Source organism: Zosterops lateralis (assembly GCF_965231275.1).
Source record: "Zosterops lateralis genome assembly, chromosome: 2".
Taxonomy (NCBI): domain Eukaryota; kingdom Metazoa; phylum Chordata; class Aves; order Passeriformes; family Zosteropidae; genus Zosterops; species Zosterops lateralis.
The window spans coordinates 13,894,040-13,911,849 of NC_139763.1; the positions used below are offsets into that span (position 1 = coordinate 13,894,040).

The 17,810-nt window shown below is 37.2% G+C and overlaps 1 protein-coding gene across 2 annotated transcripts in view; it reads right to left on the bottom strand.

The window, feature by feature from the left end:
* POLA1 (DNA polymerase alpha 1, catalytic subunit) overlaps positions 1–17,810 on the bottom strand; it is a 184,728-nt gene that overhangs the window by 142,685 nt on the left and 24,233 nt on the right. For both annotated transcript variants that reach the window (XM_083855217.1, XM_083855218.1), the window contains exons 19-26: positions 16,139–16,255; positions 15,089–15,264; positions 14,525–14,654; positions 14,071–14,190; positions 12,886–12,982; positions 12,254–12,378; positions 10,349–10,498; positions 10,000–10,122 (exon numbers count right to left, since the gene is read on the bottom strand). In XM_083855217.1, the coding sequence (XP_083711343.1) occupies positions 10,000–10,122; positions 10,349–10,498; positions 12,254–12,378; positions 12,886–12,982; positions 14,071–14,190; positions 14,525–14,654; positions 15,089–15,264; positions 16,139–16,255 (1,038 nt within the window). The remainder of the gene's footprint in view (positions 1–9,999; positions 10,123–10,348; positions 10,499–12,253; positions 12,379–12,885; positions 12,983–14,070; positions 14,191–14,524; positions 14,655–15,088; positions 15,265–16,138; positions 16,256–17,810) is intronic.

Here is a 17,810-nt window from a genome sequence, read left to right on the forward strand (position 1 = left end):
ATCATTATAAATGCTACTAGATCCCTATAAAATACAACTATCTCTGGGCCACAGAAGGAACTACTTTCATTAAGAAATTACTAGGAAGTAAAAGGAAAGCATCTGCCCTGCACCCCATCAGGCCTCAATTCCAAATACTCTAAAACCAGCTGAAGAGCTAGCATGCAAATTGGGAGGAAAATTTCATGTGTGTCAGCTTTTTCTTAATTTTTTTAGAATCAGTGGGAAGTTTCTCACTGTAGGAGTATCATAGCTAATTCAATTTATACATATACATATGTTAGCATAATACACTTTTAAAAAGTGGCAGCTTTCATAATCTACCCTTGATTCAGCAAGACATTTTTATTCCAGGATGAAGTGTTTCAGTTCCCTAAATTCAACCCAATCTGGTTGAAGTCAGAACTATTGTTCTGTGATTTACATAAAAGCATTTCCACTGAACTAAGCAGCAACTGACAGATCGGGTAAATGGGTTCCAGATAACATTTAAATAGCTGTGCTAATTACACCACATAGAGATAGGAACATGATCCCTTACTCAAATCCTCAGAGTAACCATCCAGAACACTGTAGAGAAGAGAAAAAAAAAACTAATAGTGCAAGTCATAAGACAGCATGTAAAGGAATTTAAAAAAACCCAAACATTCTGCATAAAGGAGGCAATCTCAACTAATTAGATGCCACAATGATCTTCTCACAATCTCTTGGAAGAGAGAAGTAGTTAATAACTTCACAGATTTCCTCCAATCCTTTCACCAGGAAGGAATAGCAGTTTCTAAGTCATTACTGCTCTGTCATCCTGGACCACTGCCAAGAATGCAGAACTTCAGGACACCTGTCAATTAACTCATTCCTACTGAAGGCAGACTCATCTTCCAAATCTATTAAAAAATAGTGATCACAAAAGCAGTCAGATCAAAACACTGCAAAATTAAAATTAGTAGTGACTTCTGGAAGGACAACAGCCTTCAACAACAACAACAACAAAATCCATCAAGAGGTGTGTCTCTGCTGAAGTGACCATATAGACACTTTGGAAGATGAACTACATGATGTAACAGACCTTTTTCCATCCCTACCATCTGTGGCACACAGTCCTACATACAGAAATGACTGGCCACCTGATGGACAATTGTGTGCAAGAGTGAGATATGAAGCTTTTCTCTAATCAAAGCTTTCTGCAGGGGTTCTCAGTCTAAGTACGGGCTTCTCATTGATTTTCCTTTATACCCAGGATGAACTACTTCTAACTCTAAGTTGAAAAATATGAAGCTATGCACTGAACCAAAAAATCCAGCTACAATACATATTAAAATATCAAGGCAGAGGTGCAATTACAATTTAAAGAAACCAAAAGATTTCTGAGCAAATACAAAAATGGTATGTACTTAATTTCAAAGATGACAGTGAGTTCTGAGGGAGATGAGGAGGAAAAGGAAGAAATTAATGCAGTCACACGAAAACCGAAACATCAGCCATCATTGACTTAAATCTGGTTTGCTCAAAAATCAAAGGATATGACCAAGGAAGTTCTAGATTCAACAAGTATAATTCCAAGCAGAACAAAATGAACCAGAAGGCTGTATACACTCCAGCAGAGGACTAAGACATTCCTGTGATTTTACATCACTCTTCTACCTGCTAATTCCAAATTCCTGCACAAAGCTTGTGACAGGTTAATATCCAGAAAAAATTAAAAACACCGAGGAAGAAAAGTGAAGTTCACACTGAAAACAGTTTTTTGCACTGAAGTCAGAGAAAACAGGAGAGAATTTTTTAGTGTGCAAAGTGTAGTATTGCCTAATAAAATGGCAATGCACACAGAACAAGTCAGAGAATCAAACAAGTCAGAGGGGCAAGCAAAGCAGCCCAAGTATAGAGCCCTTACATTAGAATGGCTGCCCTTCTTCCTGGCAACTGTTCTGCAGATTCACTTTCCTTAGACTAAAAAAAAAAAAAAAAAAAAAGTGTTTGTATCTCGAGGTCTCCTCTATGCATACAGAGTCATTCCAGGAAACATGACCCTGAACTTCATCAAAGCAGATTATTGCATTGTCCTGCTTTTCTGGTAACTCCCAATAGTTCAAAAACAGGAATTTCTGCTCTGCTTCATAAACTAGGCAAGTCATTTGAAAGAAATTTTGAAATTTTTTCACTTTTTTTTTTTTTTTTTTTTTTTTTTAAAACTAAGGCTTGTCAATCATCAGAATCTGAATTTTACAAATTTCTCCAGTCTCATGTAACTACCAAGACTAGCACAAGCTCAAAGAGAAATGACTGTCAGGTACTAAACCCTGCAGTAAGGATCAATCAATTCCATGTTTTTGATGAGCACTACTTGATAAGCAAATCATTTCAGTGACACAAGTGGGAACTACTTCCCATCTCCAATAACATAAAAAACCTATTTCTTGCTCTTTCTAAAGGCTGCCAGTTAAAACATATGAAAACAAAGGATTAACAGGAAATGTAAAGGGAAATTGGTATTTTAAATCTTTTTTTAACTAATCCAGGAGTTGAAGTTGGATTTTATGGAGCAACTATTCCTAGTGGTTCAAATTAGGAAAAATGAGTATCAAATTGTAAAGTAGACATCAACACATAATTTAATCCTTCTCTCTGAAATCTTACCCGTATTTGATAAAAGGCACAGTCTGAAGCTAAAGTTAACACAAACACCAGCAACATCTCCTGCATTGCACCATGTACAACTCCTGGAAGGAAAGCCAGCAGAGGGTAAGCATAATCCTGGTGTCTCTCAGTCACTGATCAAGCTCTCAGATTTGGGGGATTTATTTCATCCAGCTTTGACAGTGCTCACTTTCTACTACAAAAGGAGTCAGAACAAATCACCTTAGGCTGTATGCCTGACTTATCACCTTCCTTGCTTATATTAAGAGAACAGGTATGCCCCAGCTTGTTAAACTACACCTACTTCTCCAGAGTCCTTTGTTCCAACCAGAATTCTTGATGCTGCCCACCAAGATCTCCTGTATCCTTACAAGGTATTGTACCTGCAGCAGTAGAGACAGTCCATCTTTCTCATATAAATAAAGGTCTTAACAAACTCTTTCATGTGTCTCAGAAGTATATTTCAGTGCTGAAAATAGCGTAAGCTGTTCGTGCTTATCTTCTAAATTAAGCCAATGAATCTTGGCACAGGCCCAGCGAAAGGACACAACATGCAAGAGACCACACAACCTGATCTATACAGCAAAACCTACATTCAAAGTACCCAAATACTATTTTTTCAGTTCTGAAACCAAAACAGCCTGGTAAGAACAAGTATCACTGCTGACATATCTTCATTCCAGTTTTCTTCCCTTGAAATGACAAGTTTCATCTGTTGGATCTTGCTGACCTTGATGATAAATCTCAGTGAGAATTAAAGGAACTTCTAAACCAATGGTTATAAACTTTGGTTTGAAGGGATCTCTGGACATCATTTACCCCAACTTCTGGCCCCAGACAGGGCTAGGCTTGCCTGGTGCAAGGCTGTGCATCTCTGGGAAGAGTCTGCCTTCTACACATCCTCCCTTTAGGTTGTTGAACATCACACTTAAAAATTAAAAAAAATTTTTTTCCAGAGTGAAGGAATCCCAGCTTTCAGCCTCTTCCTATATGTCAAAGTAGGACCACGACCATCCTGAAACCACTACCTGAAAAGAACAGATCTAGTAGGCTCAAATGTGTATTTATCCAAGAGGAAAAAGAACAGATAATTTCACTGTGGATGGAACTAAGTGCTTCTAATAGAATTTGTGGTGGAAAAAGTCAAGCTTTCGCACAGTGGGCAAGATTCCCAGGAAATATATGAAAATTTTTGATTATGAGATCAAGGTGTCATATTTTTTGAAGGACAGTATGAATATTTATTTAAGTCTCGTGGGAGACAGACACTTCAGTTAGACTTTTTCTATCCTCTTAGGAATAGTGCTTGAAAATGAAAATTATTTTTAACTCCTCTTTGAAGTATCTTTTATTTTGAAAACTTTATTATCATCTAGGTATCCAAACCCAGGGTTTCTAGAACAAGCCAACATTCTATTTAAGATAAATGCATGATGCAAATGAGTGAGGCAGTAAGATGCTAAAGAACAACTTCTACGGAAGTCTCAAAACCCCAAGTATTTTTTGACAAGCTACTAATGAACTAAGAAAATGCCTACTGCAATGACATGTAGTGGTAACAAATATACAGGCTGGAGAAAAACATTAAAGCATCAGTTAGGATTTGTATTCTTCTAACCTTAACAGGGGAGTTTGGAAAATAAATGTGTTTGAAGACAGAACCAAAGCAGTTTAAAAATTGTGGTGTGATGCTGCTAAAGCTCTCAATCCTCACGGTGAAGAACCTGTGCTACTGTGCCTCCCTTTTATAAGGCATCTCTACGAGAGAACCATTAAGAATCTCTGTTAATCCCTGCAATATTCTAGACAGGTTTAAAGAATTTCTTTAGTAATTCTGAAGCTGAAGCATGGCAGACTTTGGAGGGTACAGGATTCAAGGGCATTCCCCAATATTTTATTGAACACCTGAGAGTCTTTCCTGTTACCACTGGATATGGTGAGACATTTCTACCTCTCCTAATCTTGAGATATCAGCTCTCTACCCAACACATGCAGCTTCTAAATGGGGACATACTGTTACGCTCAGATACAAAGAATGTTCCAGAGATCTTGCTCTTCCCAGTACTCTGGTTCTCAGTTTTACCACAATTCTGGGTGAAGGATATCTTGTTACCTAGTCAGCCAGGTTAAGATATGACGCAAGGAAAAAAATCTGTGTCTTTTGGCAGGACAGGAAAAAAAAAATACAAGATAGGAAACTATAAAAAAAAAAATCAAAAGTACAGAAGAAAAAAAACAGCAACCAAAGAAAACCTCCATGTGTTATCATATTAACAGTAACCCCACAGGTTCACAGTCAGGTATGAGCTAAAAAATGACTGGTCATGCCTGACCCTTTACATCTCACACTGGGCCTGCCCCCACTTTCCAACCTCCTCCTCTCCACCAGTTCTCAGAGCACACAGTGAGTCACTGAGCCATTGATCCAACTGAAATCAATTTGGTTTTCCTCTGGAGTTAGTTTTCAACTCGGATCACTAGGCTGATCTAACTCACCATGGGGCCATGCAATTGCTATAAGCCATCCACAGAAATCAGGAGTCAGGAAGTGAGAGGCACCACACCTCTTGTAATAGCACAATCTTAAAATAAGCAGTAAAAAAAAAATTTTTAAAAGTGTCTCTATTCTTCTGACTTGCTGTACAATCAATCTGAATCTGATCAATCTTCTTAAACATTTCTTGGTGAACACTCATTAAATAAAACCTTTCTGTCCAGAGGAGAAAAAAAAAAAATACCAGCATGTCACCCAAAATAAAATAAAATAATTTTTTCCCCTTCTCACTAATTTCCTCCTCACCCAAAATATTCTGGCCATTCTTCTTAATTGAAATGTTTCATTTCATCTCCTTGGAGATGCTAAAGTCTGTATTAGACCAGATGTCATCTCCTGCACATGACTACCAATAATATTTCAACAAATGTGAAGATGCTCCATAATCTCTCTACTACTTTGTACTCAGTTCACATACCCAGATTGTATGCAGCCTCTCCTTGTCTACTCTAACTCGTTTAGGATATCAGCATGCAGAGGAACATACATAGCTTTTTCAGAGGCTCACAATTGCACACACAATGATAAATTTAACAACAGTGGCAAATGATTTAACCCCAACAGTTCCTATTTTGGGACAATGCAGCAATTTAGTACTATTTCTCCCAAGATTTTGGGTTGCCATTTTTATATTTAAAAGCAATTAGAAATTCTTTGCCTAGCCTTTTGCCACCAAGTTCCATATCTTCCAAAAGTGTTATATTGATGTTGCATTCCCTGTTCAAATATAGATGGCATGCTTATAACAAGATCCTTTCCCTCTTTTAGCAATCCTCTTTCTGCCACAGTACAACATGGGAGAAACCAGGAGTGTCAATTGCCCCATTCACGTGACAACTCCTGCAGCCTGTATAACCAATGCTTTAGGTGCAATCAAGAGAAAGCAGCTGATGATCATTTTCCCTGGATGAACAAGACTTTAAAAAAAAAGAGAAATGCCTGGATTTCTTTACAGATCATAATTACAGTAGACAGCCATTAACCTGCTTACCTACCCTTAATTTTTTTTAAATGAGCTCATCTTTCTCCACTTCATTTTTCTCCTCCCTCATCCATTCTTCTCCCAGACTACAGCAATAACATGCTTTTATTCTTTCCTTTTGACTGCCAGGGCCTTAAACTAATTATTAATTGAGAATGTACCTAAAGGATCTGAATGAGAAAGTTGGAATTAACCCAATTGCCTCTTTCCCCCTTTTATTTTGCATATTTGAACACTAGGTCTACCTGTCAGTACTGCTGAAAACAGCAAATGTGTTGTTTTCCTTCCAAAGGCAAGTTTGCTTGGGCAAAAATATGCAACAGAAAAAAACAACACGGGGAAAAAAAGCAAATACCTGGAAAAGGCTTCAGCACTGAGTGAAAGCCATTAGCAAGCAAGCTGTCTACAGTTAAATTCTCTAAACAACTTTGCTGTCCTGTAGGGGAATCCTGCAGCACACGGCATCCTGCATTTAGGAAACCAGACAACTGACACTTCATCAAAAGGCTTGTCCTTTAGAGAGGCTAGAACGGCATGACCCGGCACTGCCTGCTGCTGCAGAGCTGGCTGCTTATACAGCTCCGACTCATCTTGTTTCCAGTTGTTAAATTACATTAAAGGACAGCTAAAAATATATTAAATATTTTCCTATTACTTTTCCATGCAAGCAACTGCTATAGTTACAACGGGAGTAATGTCCAGGCAAAGGCTTAGTAACATGGCAGGGGGTGGAGGGGAAAGTCCAGGAATCCCTCTAACACATTCCTGATCAATGGTTTGCAAATGTAATTTATTTTTTTTTTTTTTATTTTGCTGAACTGCAGATGCATTTCTTACAGTCAAAACTGAAAAATATTTACATTTACTAAAATGGTCAAGCAGATCCGAGCTATAGTTTTAACTCACTTCTACCACAAATTTTTGGTTTTTTCTTCTTCTGAAACACACCCGAACTTAGCAGTCTACCAGTGACACCTAAATCCTGACAAATTCACACTGATATGCCCCTGTTAAAGATTACCCACACATGAAAAACAAGGAAGAGCCGTTCGAAAAACCCGATAATCGACGTTTAAACACTTAGACAAAAATGAGCGTTAATTGATTAAGGATCTCCAGGTCTCTATCGCCATCTAGCGAACCCCGCCCGCCACTGTCGCACTGTCCCCTGGAACGACAGACAGGAAATAAACTCTGCTGGATCCAACGTGCACATGGCCAGGGGTGTAAGCCTTTGCTACGTTTCTATTCCCTGGCTGAAGGAAAATTAAAATAAAAATCAAGCACTGGCCCGTATCTCTCTGCAGCTGACCGAAAAGAACTGAGATTTTATGGATTACACTGTCATAGAATTGTAGAATGATTTGGGTTGAGAAGAGACCCTAAGGATCATCTACTTCTGTGATCTGGCTTTTTAAAAATGGTCTTTCCACACCATATATAATACTTCTGCCATCAAAATGAAGTGACCATGTCAAGTTCTACTACTATACTTCAGAAATTCACTAATACAGTCACACATACAAGTTTTTGTAATGGCAATGTGTAATTACAAGTATTTTTAGTCACCATAAGGAAGCCCATGGCAGCTCCACTGCTTTTACTGCACCAGCATCTCCAAACCACAACGAGAAGTTAGGAGTCCAGGAGAGGTGGTACTCAGCACTTGGCACCAGGTGCTTGAATCTTCCCACAGCTTCAGTGGAAAGGTTGTCAGTCACACAGTTGAAAAGCATCAATTTACAGGACTCATCAAAACTCATTCTCAGCTACATTAAAACTTAATGCTGGATGAGCTTTAACAACTTCAACATGAAATACATATTTCCCACTTTCAATTATTCTGCTAAGACTTACGATTGAACTGTAATTGTGTTAGTGCAAATATTAAGTTCAGTTTTCATCCCACACAGTATTTTTCCCACTTAGACTTCTACAAGCCTACCTGCTTGGCACCTACTCAGGTGCCCTTGACAACAGTAAAAAAAAAAAAAAAAAAGGTATTAATTGCAGATCATCAGAAAAGGCCATTTAAATTTAGACCATAAAATTTCCATAATAGTTACTTTTTAATTAACCTTTTCCCATAGAGAACCCAAACCCCCAGATACTTAACATTTACTACTTTTATATTAGAACTGAGTGGTAAGAAAAAACCTATGAATAGAAAGACTAATATAAAAATGAAATGTTTTTCCAGATTAGATATTTCAACTTAGAAAAAAAAAGAAAACAAACAAAAAGATTTAAAAAAAAATAAAAAAAATTAACACAAACAGAAAACTAAGGTGTTGTCATGTCATTTTCTGTGGCAAAAACTCAAATGTGTGCAAAGGCTTGGCAGAAGCCAGCACAGGTCCAGCACCAACAGAACTTAAGAGGTAAGAAATCCTGTCCAACCAAAGATCAGCTATGTATGAGAAGCCATCTCTAATTACTCCCTAGCACATCTGCAGCACTTCTTTAGGATTTCCTCATTTCACCATCACTCTGGAACATAAAGCAGGAACACAAGAATTTCACGTAGTTATCTCATAACTGATACATTACAGACAAATGAGAATAAACTCTGTGTGCAAACAAAAGGTATTTCCCCATCTTAAGAGACCAAAAGCCTAAGTATCCATAAAATATCAGGTTTGTGGAAGGTGGTTCATATGACATATGGAGATTGTTAAAAAAAAAAATCAAAGAAAAAAGTGGAATCCATTACTTTTAAAATACCACTAGAAAATAAAAAAGCTATGATAACTCAGCTGTTTTGCATGCCAACCTCATAGACAACATGAGGCTGAATCTTACATCAACAAACACAATATCTTATTAAAGGAAATACTAACTTCTGAATTCAGATGGCTACATAGCACATTTGCAATTACCAAACTGGGAAATTATTTCTGAGTTAAACAGGTATGTAAGGTTAAACATAACTGTTTACATAAATTGGGAAGACAGCAAATGTAGGGTTCTCTCTAGAGAACAGCTTAGCTAAGAAGATAATTAAAAACAAAGATGTATTACTAGAAATGAAACACCCACATGCAATTGAGTTGGGAATTGTGAAGTGGGTGTGCCCTCACATCACAGGGAGGATGAGCCTGTCAACAGGGATGTGACCTCATCCATCTCCCTGATCAACCAAAACCCTGAGCAGCCATCCTGACACAACTGCTCCTGGCACCTTTGCAGACTCCTATTTGGTATTCTCATTTATAAGGAACTAATATCAAACATCATTATGTTTTAAGACAAGGAATGTATATCAGTGGTATGTTTTGGAGCATTTAAGACTATTTTTCCCACAGGGACAAAACTGATGTGGTCTATATTGAGCTACCATCCTAATCAATAGCAAGAGTAGTTTTATCTATAAAGTCAAGTGCAATTCTTAAAATAAAATCTGAGGTTAATGAGAAACTTTATTTTAAGGAACAAAAAAGTTCTGAAAATAAGCCCTGATACATAATCCATTGCCTCCATGATTAATTAACCCTATCACAAACTTCAGGGTTTCAAGAAGTCATATCAGGCCACAGGACAGTCTGGTTACAAGCAAGCTCATCCAAAACTGAAGCACTCCACCAAATCAAACCCATCAAGCAGAACTGGAAATTCATGGAAAATGTGAAAGCAGCCTTGATTTTTTTTGTTGTTGTTGTTATCACCACAATCTGGCCCACTGAAACCAAATAGTTTCACAGTACAAGAAAGAGAAGAGTTCTGAAACCAAAAGCAGGTTCAAGAACAAAACCATTCCTGTATTCAGTAAAAAAAGGTGGTGGCTTAAATTCAGCCTTTTTACATGTGTGTAAAATGTTTAATGACTTACCTCTCTCCCTTTATGTGTCACCAAAGCAGCCAAAGGCTTGGCATAGAATCTGCTGTAGGAAAATCCCAGGCAGCCATACATGCTGTTAGCAGTGAGTTTCAAAGCTTTCTGTCTGATATCATACTGAAAAGAAACACAACCAGAAAAATGATCCAACCACAGCCATCAGGGAACAGAACTTAATGCTCACAATTACATTCACAGCTTTTTTATACAGTCTGCAGCAGTGATGGGCTACAAATAAAGCACATTACAATCACTGCTCACTACTAATCATTCCTATTCTACAAGGCTGATCAGAGCACTTAAGGGGAGAGGGGGAAAATCAAGGGAGTTCTATAAAACACACCTGTAAATAGAGGTCAGGATTTAAATCTGGCTGTTTCATTAACTGTTTAACTTGGCGTCTTCTCTCCACCAGTTTCCTGATTTCTTTAGGCAAAATTCCCATTTCCAGAGATGGGTCTGGAAGCTCTGGAATTTCTTCCTCTTCTTCAACCTGTGAAATGATCACCACTGCTTATCATTTTATTGCTTGAAGATTAGATTTTAACACAATAAGTGAAAAGCTTGGGGGAAAAAAACCCACATCCTGTGCCAATTCCCGCAGACCACCCAAAGCACAGTTTCGAACAAGCATGAGAGATTTTTTTGCAGTGTTTTTAACTGTATTACTTTGCCCCTGCTGGGAGACAGGGTCTAAGTCTGTTTCACTGCTGGAGAAACACAAAGAAGGCATGGACCAGTAGCAGGAAGTTTTTGAATTTTTATTAGTGTGTGTGTGTTACATATTTGCGTGTATATATATATATATATATACACACATATATATGTATATATATAAATCCAGATAAATAACACACACACATTCTCACTCTTAGGTATATATAGATAAATACAAAAATATAAAGGAAAGTACACACACAGCAATTCTTTCTGCGCAGAAAAAAACATCCCTTTTTTACCATCACATAAGTACTTTTAGTGTTCAGACGTGTCAAAAAGAGCACCTGCTCTGTGGAACTGATACTTTGAATGATACAACTGACAAAAGTGAAATCGAGCACAGCAGTAGAACAAAAACTCCACCCCAAGCAACTCTTGATTACAGCAAAACAACATAGCAGAAAGGACACCTTCTTAGCATGACTGAAGAAATGGCTGATCAGCAAAGATGGAAAGGTATTTCAAGCACAATGCAAGTAACAGAAATGTACAAAGGAAGGGCAATAAGACAGGATGAGGTTGGCAAGTTTAGTAAAGCAGTCTGAGGAGAACTGTAACAAGAAATTACACCAAGGCCTGATTAAACATCATACAGTGAGAGAAATCAAAATTAGCTGCTTCAGGTTGAAGCACACTTCAGAAAGCTGGGAAAATCCAAAGACAGCTTGAAGGAACTTACTGACAGAATTCCACATACTTGTCTCCTCATTTCTGCTACTGTGTTATTTCAGTTGCTACAGGACTAACTAATTCCAACCTGTGAGCTGATACCAGTTAAAAACAAAAGCATCCGATTTAACCTTTAGACCTGACTAGCTCAATGCTTCAGTTTATAACACAGCTCCACCAACAAATGTTTCAGCACAGTTGAGGAAATGAGAATCTGCAGCCATGGATAAGCCAGAGCCAACACAGCTGTTTATAAAACAGTGCATCCAACTCTACCTTCGGGAGGTTTTTCAGTTGTGTTTAACATAGTTTGAACAGCATGAGTTTTTGTGAAGCTGGTGCCACAGCTCACACAGTCATAACATCACCTACCCTAGTCACACACATTACTTTCCTGATGTCTAATAAGGCTTGAGCTCATAATTGGATTCTCTTCTGTAGAAAGCATGAGACTTTTGCCTACCTCCATCAGGTATATTTGCATTAATTCTTTTGCAACTTAACTTCAGGAAGCCTCTATCTATCAAGCTAGGATGAAACTAGTAAAGGGGCTCAGAAATAGGGAGGATGGCTGAAAAGGGTCAGAGTCTCAGTAAAAGTTTTGTTTCATGAAGATACCAAGATTAGATGGGAGAGAACTTACCAAGATTCTGTAAGAGTTACAGAAAGGAAGGTGACAGACAAAATATTACAAAAAGTCCCAATCCACAAATTAATATGATACATCTTTAAACAAGAATCACTTTTTATGTGTGGAAGGGGACAAAAAAAAAAAACAGTGAAAAAGAACACTTTCTTAACTGAAGACACTCTGAAGTCAAGACAGTGCAATTTAAGCAACAAGTTAAAGCATGCAAACCTCTGCCCTTTTCTGTGCTTCTGATGACAGCCGCTGCACTGTGGTAAAGCAGATGTTGAACTCCTGGATAATCGATGGGTACAAGCTGTTGAAGTCGAGAAGCAAAATAAACTTGTCATAAAAACCTAAAACAGAGTTTAAAACAAAAGTCATAATTACTCAAGTCTCCCAAAGGACTCCATGCAACTCCTCAAATTAATATTTAACTGACAGTAATACATTGTACCACATTTCCATAATCTAAAATCCCTTCAGGCAGCTGTTGAGATGCACCACTGCCTTTTACAGAAAGCTGTCAGAAGTGGAACGATCCAACCCCATTAACTCACCAGAGTTGAACAGATAGCTTCTGTGTTACTATAGGACACTTGTACAGTTTTCCCCACAGAGAGGAGAAACTGAAAGAAAACTTACGTGTCCATTAGAAAATGATACATAAATATACAGTGCTAATTCCTCAAAATAAGCAATTCCACAATCAATATTCGGAATTTTGTTGTATGCAACAAGATTCCCCTCACAACCACAACACCAAACTCCTACAAACACAGATTTCCCACTGCAATATCTCTGTATTAATATAACCTACCTGTCTCTAACTTTATTGAAGAAAGAAAATTGCAACATCTTACCGACTTTGGGATCCAAGACTAAGCCCCCAGCATATGCTGCTTTCTTTTTCCCTATCTTTGATTTATTCTGATCTTCAAAATCTTCATCTTCATCCACCTACATTTGGCATTTAAAAAAGTCATTATCTAGTCTCTAAGATTTCTGTAATGTTAGAGGAGTTATTTTTGGCAAGTCAAATACAAATTTGGGAGTCAGTGCAGAATTCCTTTTAAAATATATGCGAAATATGGTGTTTTCATCATGATCCTTACTAAAGCTCTCTACGTGTCAAAACAGCATTCAAACCAACGCTGTCAGGAAAAAACTAACAAGAGATTACAAAGACCTTTAAGTATTGTTATCATTCAACATGGCATCAGAAGGCCTTTTCCAACTGGCTGTAAAAGGCCACACTTTTGAGTGTGAGAAAAAAATCAACTTGTGACCCAGAAGTGGTATGACTGCCCAATTAAAATGTTGGTTTTGCAAACAGAATGGCTGGGCTTGAATACAAATAATAAAAACATTACTACTGACCTAAAGAATATTCTGGTATTTGTTATGTTGTAATAAGAATTCTTCTCCCAATCGTTCAATTCTATTCTGAATCATTTAGAATTCCAGGGCTACTTTGATGCAACAATACAATCAACAAAATTATTGCTTTCAAGTTTGCTGTTCAACTTATTTAAAACTAATAAGCAAAATATAGTGAAATACAAATACTTTCTCAAATTTTAATTTGTTCACTAACAAACATCTCGATATTTTTACGATTATTATTTACATTGGTATTATACAAAGGGGGTTTTTTTTAATACCTTTTTTTAATACAAATTTACAAATTTTTCTTGAAATATCATTTATCAAAATAACTAAATGCAGATATTAAACAACAGATTGTCTTCCTTACTGTTTCCCCACACAGACAAGTACTTAGCTTATTTTAATTTTAAACTAACAGAACAACTGAGTTTTTATGGATCTGTGATGCAATGGAAAAGCTGCTACATTGTCCCACTCTGATTATCAATTCCAAACAAAAACAATGTTTTAATTAAGCATATGCTGTACCATTAAGTTATATCTGAGTTATGTTTGGGCTTCTTTGTGTTCCCACAGAACAGTAAACACGCAAAAGATGGAAGAATGTTTTTTTCCTTTTTTTTAATAAAAATTCTTGGGAAGAGAAAAACTGGACCCACCAGCTTCTGTGGAGGCTTTTTGAAAACTTGTTTGTCTGGCACAATGTAATCCTTCTCATGAAAGGCATGAAGCAGCAGGAACTCGTTACGTTCAGATCGTCCACCCATCATTGTCCTTGACTAAAGAGTGGGTGAAAAGAGAACTCAAAGCAGAGCACAGAAAACACTGACAGCAAAACAGACTAAGCAATGTCCTCCAACTATTTCACTTCACCTAGTATTACTATTATTCTGTATCATCACTGTGCACAAAACTCAAATGTGGTATTTAAAGAAGTTCTATATTATTACTTGATTAGAACATTGAACTCTCCTACTCTTAACAGCAAAAAATTTACAGCATAGTGCATTCTAAATTAGTGTTTAGAAATTAAACCCAGCAAATCAAAGACAGAAAACATGGAACTGTTTGGAGGGAGGCAGTGCAGAGGGGTGGAAAGTAATAAAAATGTACCATGACATTCCCAGAGATGTTTGTTATCTGAAGAGCCAGTGGCAGCACATTCAGCTCACACATGATCTGCAGAATGAACTTGGCATCTGTCCAGGTGTTTTCCAGCAGGAACAGTAAGCAAGGAGAATCACTGGGGAAAGAAGGGGCATGGCCTAGCAAAGATTTCAAAATCAGTCTCCACTGTACTGTGTAGAGTTTAGACCTACGAGCTGTACAGAACACATGGTCTGTAGCACACAATTGATGAATTTTATAGCAAGCTATCATAATTGAAAAACCACCCCAAAACTCAGGCTTGCATCTCCTGTGATGCAATCTCCTGTGATTGGTAGACCAATGCTACCACAAATCAATTTGCTTCATACATAATAAACCACTAGTAGCCACCACAAGTAGTTTGAAACATTATTTTATAACGTTAAGACAGTATTTAACTTTTCAAAGCCCAGTATGCTAAGGCAGCATCCCCATGACAAATCAAGTAAACAAAAGTAAAACTTTATGTCAAGGAACCAGCTCCTCAGCTCTCCAGAGAAGGACTAAAACCACCAATCAGCAACATACCTGTACATATTTCGGATTTCCTCTGGTAGAATTGTTACCTTCTCTGTTTTTAGAATCTGATGGACCAGTTCAGGCAAATGGTAACTTTTGCAACGAATTAGTTCTTTAGCAGAAATTTCTACATCACAGATCATTCGGCCGCAGGCAGCATTCCTTTCAGCAAACCCCCCTCGGCCCTTCATCAGATTACATAAGGAGAGAAAACCCAAATGAAATGAAACATACAAACATTAAACATCTACCCACAATATATGTTTATAGGACTCAGTCAAGTCAGTAGTCAAATCAGTTGGTCACTATGTACTCTAATACTCTATTAAATCTATTAAATACCACTAATACTGAAGGACTTATAATTATGCCCTAAAGGAACCCATGGTATCTTTCACTGTTTGTAGATATTAAGAAATAAGTAACTTTCACTAGTTATACCTTAACTCTTAAACTATCAAGCTTTTTTCCTTCCATCATTAGAATAGCCTCAACAAGAACCTGGATGTGGATTTTGTCTCTTCTCTAAGGATACTTTTTGTAATAACAGCAGGATGAGAAGTCACAGAACCACACAGAAATACCCAACTTGCTCTCTAGGAAGGACAGGAATAGGCAAGAACACAGCCATGTTCAGCACTTCAATACTCCAAGCTTCACACATTGTCCTCTGAACAAATATGTAATAAGAACTACAGAATTATTAGCTTAGCAGTTCTCTATGGGATGATTCACCCATCAATCCAAATTGCTTTTTCTCATTTTACAGTTTCAGCAGACAAAGACAGTTACAGTAAAGACTACTGCAATTAATCTGTCATTACTGCCATCTAGTTGAGATAAGTAAACTAAATTAGCCTAACTTGAAAGTCAGTTTATCCTATTACTGTAATAAAAGTCATATAAACACTCATAATTTCTGATCTGGGACCCACGAAATTCAGTATGACCAACAGTCAAAATACATCAGTGTCACATTTACAATTCCTCAGAAAAACTAATTTATTTTTAATCACATGCAACATAAAGGGTCTTAAAAGACTTAAGCAATCTTATTACCCCAAGCTTTGGCATATTAGATCTCCTCAGTCGACCTATCTTGGACCAGTGAGGGACTTTGCACAAATTAATTCTTTGAAGCAGCACTTCCAGATCAAATCCATAAATATTATGACCCTTGAAGCAGAAAAAATAACAAAAAAGGTTACAACAAATGCAAATTGAAAGACTTACTTTCACACACTCAGTATTCCTTTGCCCTTTGTGATTTTTTCTAACTAATTGATGGCATTATCTCTCTTGTAGAAAGCACTTTCTAAGAGAACGTTCATCAACAGCACTCATTAGTCTTAACACTAACAATGCTGTTCAGTAGAATACCAAAATCAGCTCTGTAACTGGCTTATAGCACACATAAAGCTTCATGCTTTGATACCAGAGCTTAGGATTTAAAGCTTTCCAGAAAAATCCACAACATTCTTCATAGAGCATATAAATTGAAGCTAAGAGTAATTCCTTTTCTCTCCATCTGTGAAAGTCACAATAGTGGCATCAAAATACTGTAATTTTTTTCTTTTGATACTTCAACAGGAACAGCTGTTAAATCTGGGTAGGAACACCTTGCAAGCAATATTTACATATCAAAGCACTCCAGCAATATTTTAAACAGTGCTAAGTACATTGATGACACTGGTCTGTACCCTCAGCTGAAAGCAAAATGCTACCCCGAGGAACATGAGCCAGTCACCAGGAACTGCAGGTCCACTCCAGCAGGTACCTCTGTGCGGTGCAAGACTGTGCAATAGAACCAGCTCCTTAAAATGGGAGCAGCATTTCAACAGCACTAATTAAACCAGGTGCAAATTAAACTGCACTAATACAGCTCTGCTGTTTTCAGGATAGGAACTCTCACACCCCAGCTCTTGGCATCTTCAGTTTTAAGCCACTGGCTGCAGTGTTTCTTCTGATTCCTTGCCATAGCCACCAGGAAGCTCAGGTCATGGGGCAAACACTGGATAGCAGCTGCAGTGAGCTGAAAACATCAGGCATTGACTGCTCATTTCATCATATTCCCATCACTTAATTATTTGTATCTACCTACAGAAGTCAGGTAAATACATACAACCTAAGAAGTTGTATGTAATCAACCTCAGACTTACAACAAACTTCAAATTGTCTTCAGAATTTTATTATGTGAATGTCAGGACTGCACATTAATTAAACGTAACAAAAAAAATAAAAGAAAATTAGTAATTATAATAAATTCTCAACTGCTAAAACAGGAGGAAACTAAGAATGCTTATTGCAAAACTTTGCTCAGATCTCGTAGATCTATATAGATGGTTACTTTATTTACAGCATAAACACAAATTATATGAGCATCTGAACTGCAACAGAATATTAAGTATATCAAGAGTTCCCATTTTTCTAGAAAATCATCAGAGTTTTTTGTTGTGTTTTGTCTTTCTGAGTAAAGAAAAAAAACCAAACTTGTTTCAGGTATTGTGAAAATACTGCCTATTTTAGCTATTATGGGAAATAATAGTATGTATAAAATGCTGTCAGGGAAAATTCCGTATCATCTTTGTATCAAAATATACCTGCTGTCTCATAAGCAAACTCAATTCATAAGGTAGTCTATGACAAGCATTAAAAAGCCTATAAGGGATAAAAGAAAAAGAACAAAGCTGACCCACTGACAATGTACTTTAATTTAACTCTCAAAGTCTCA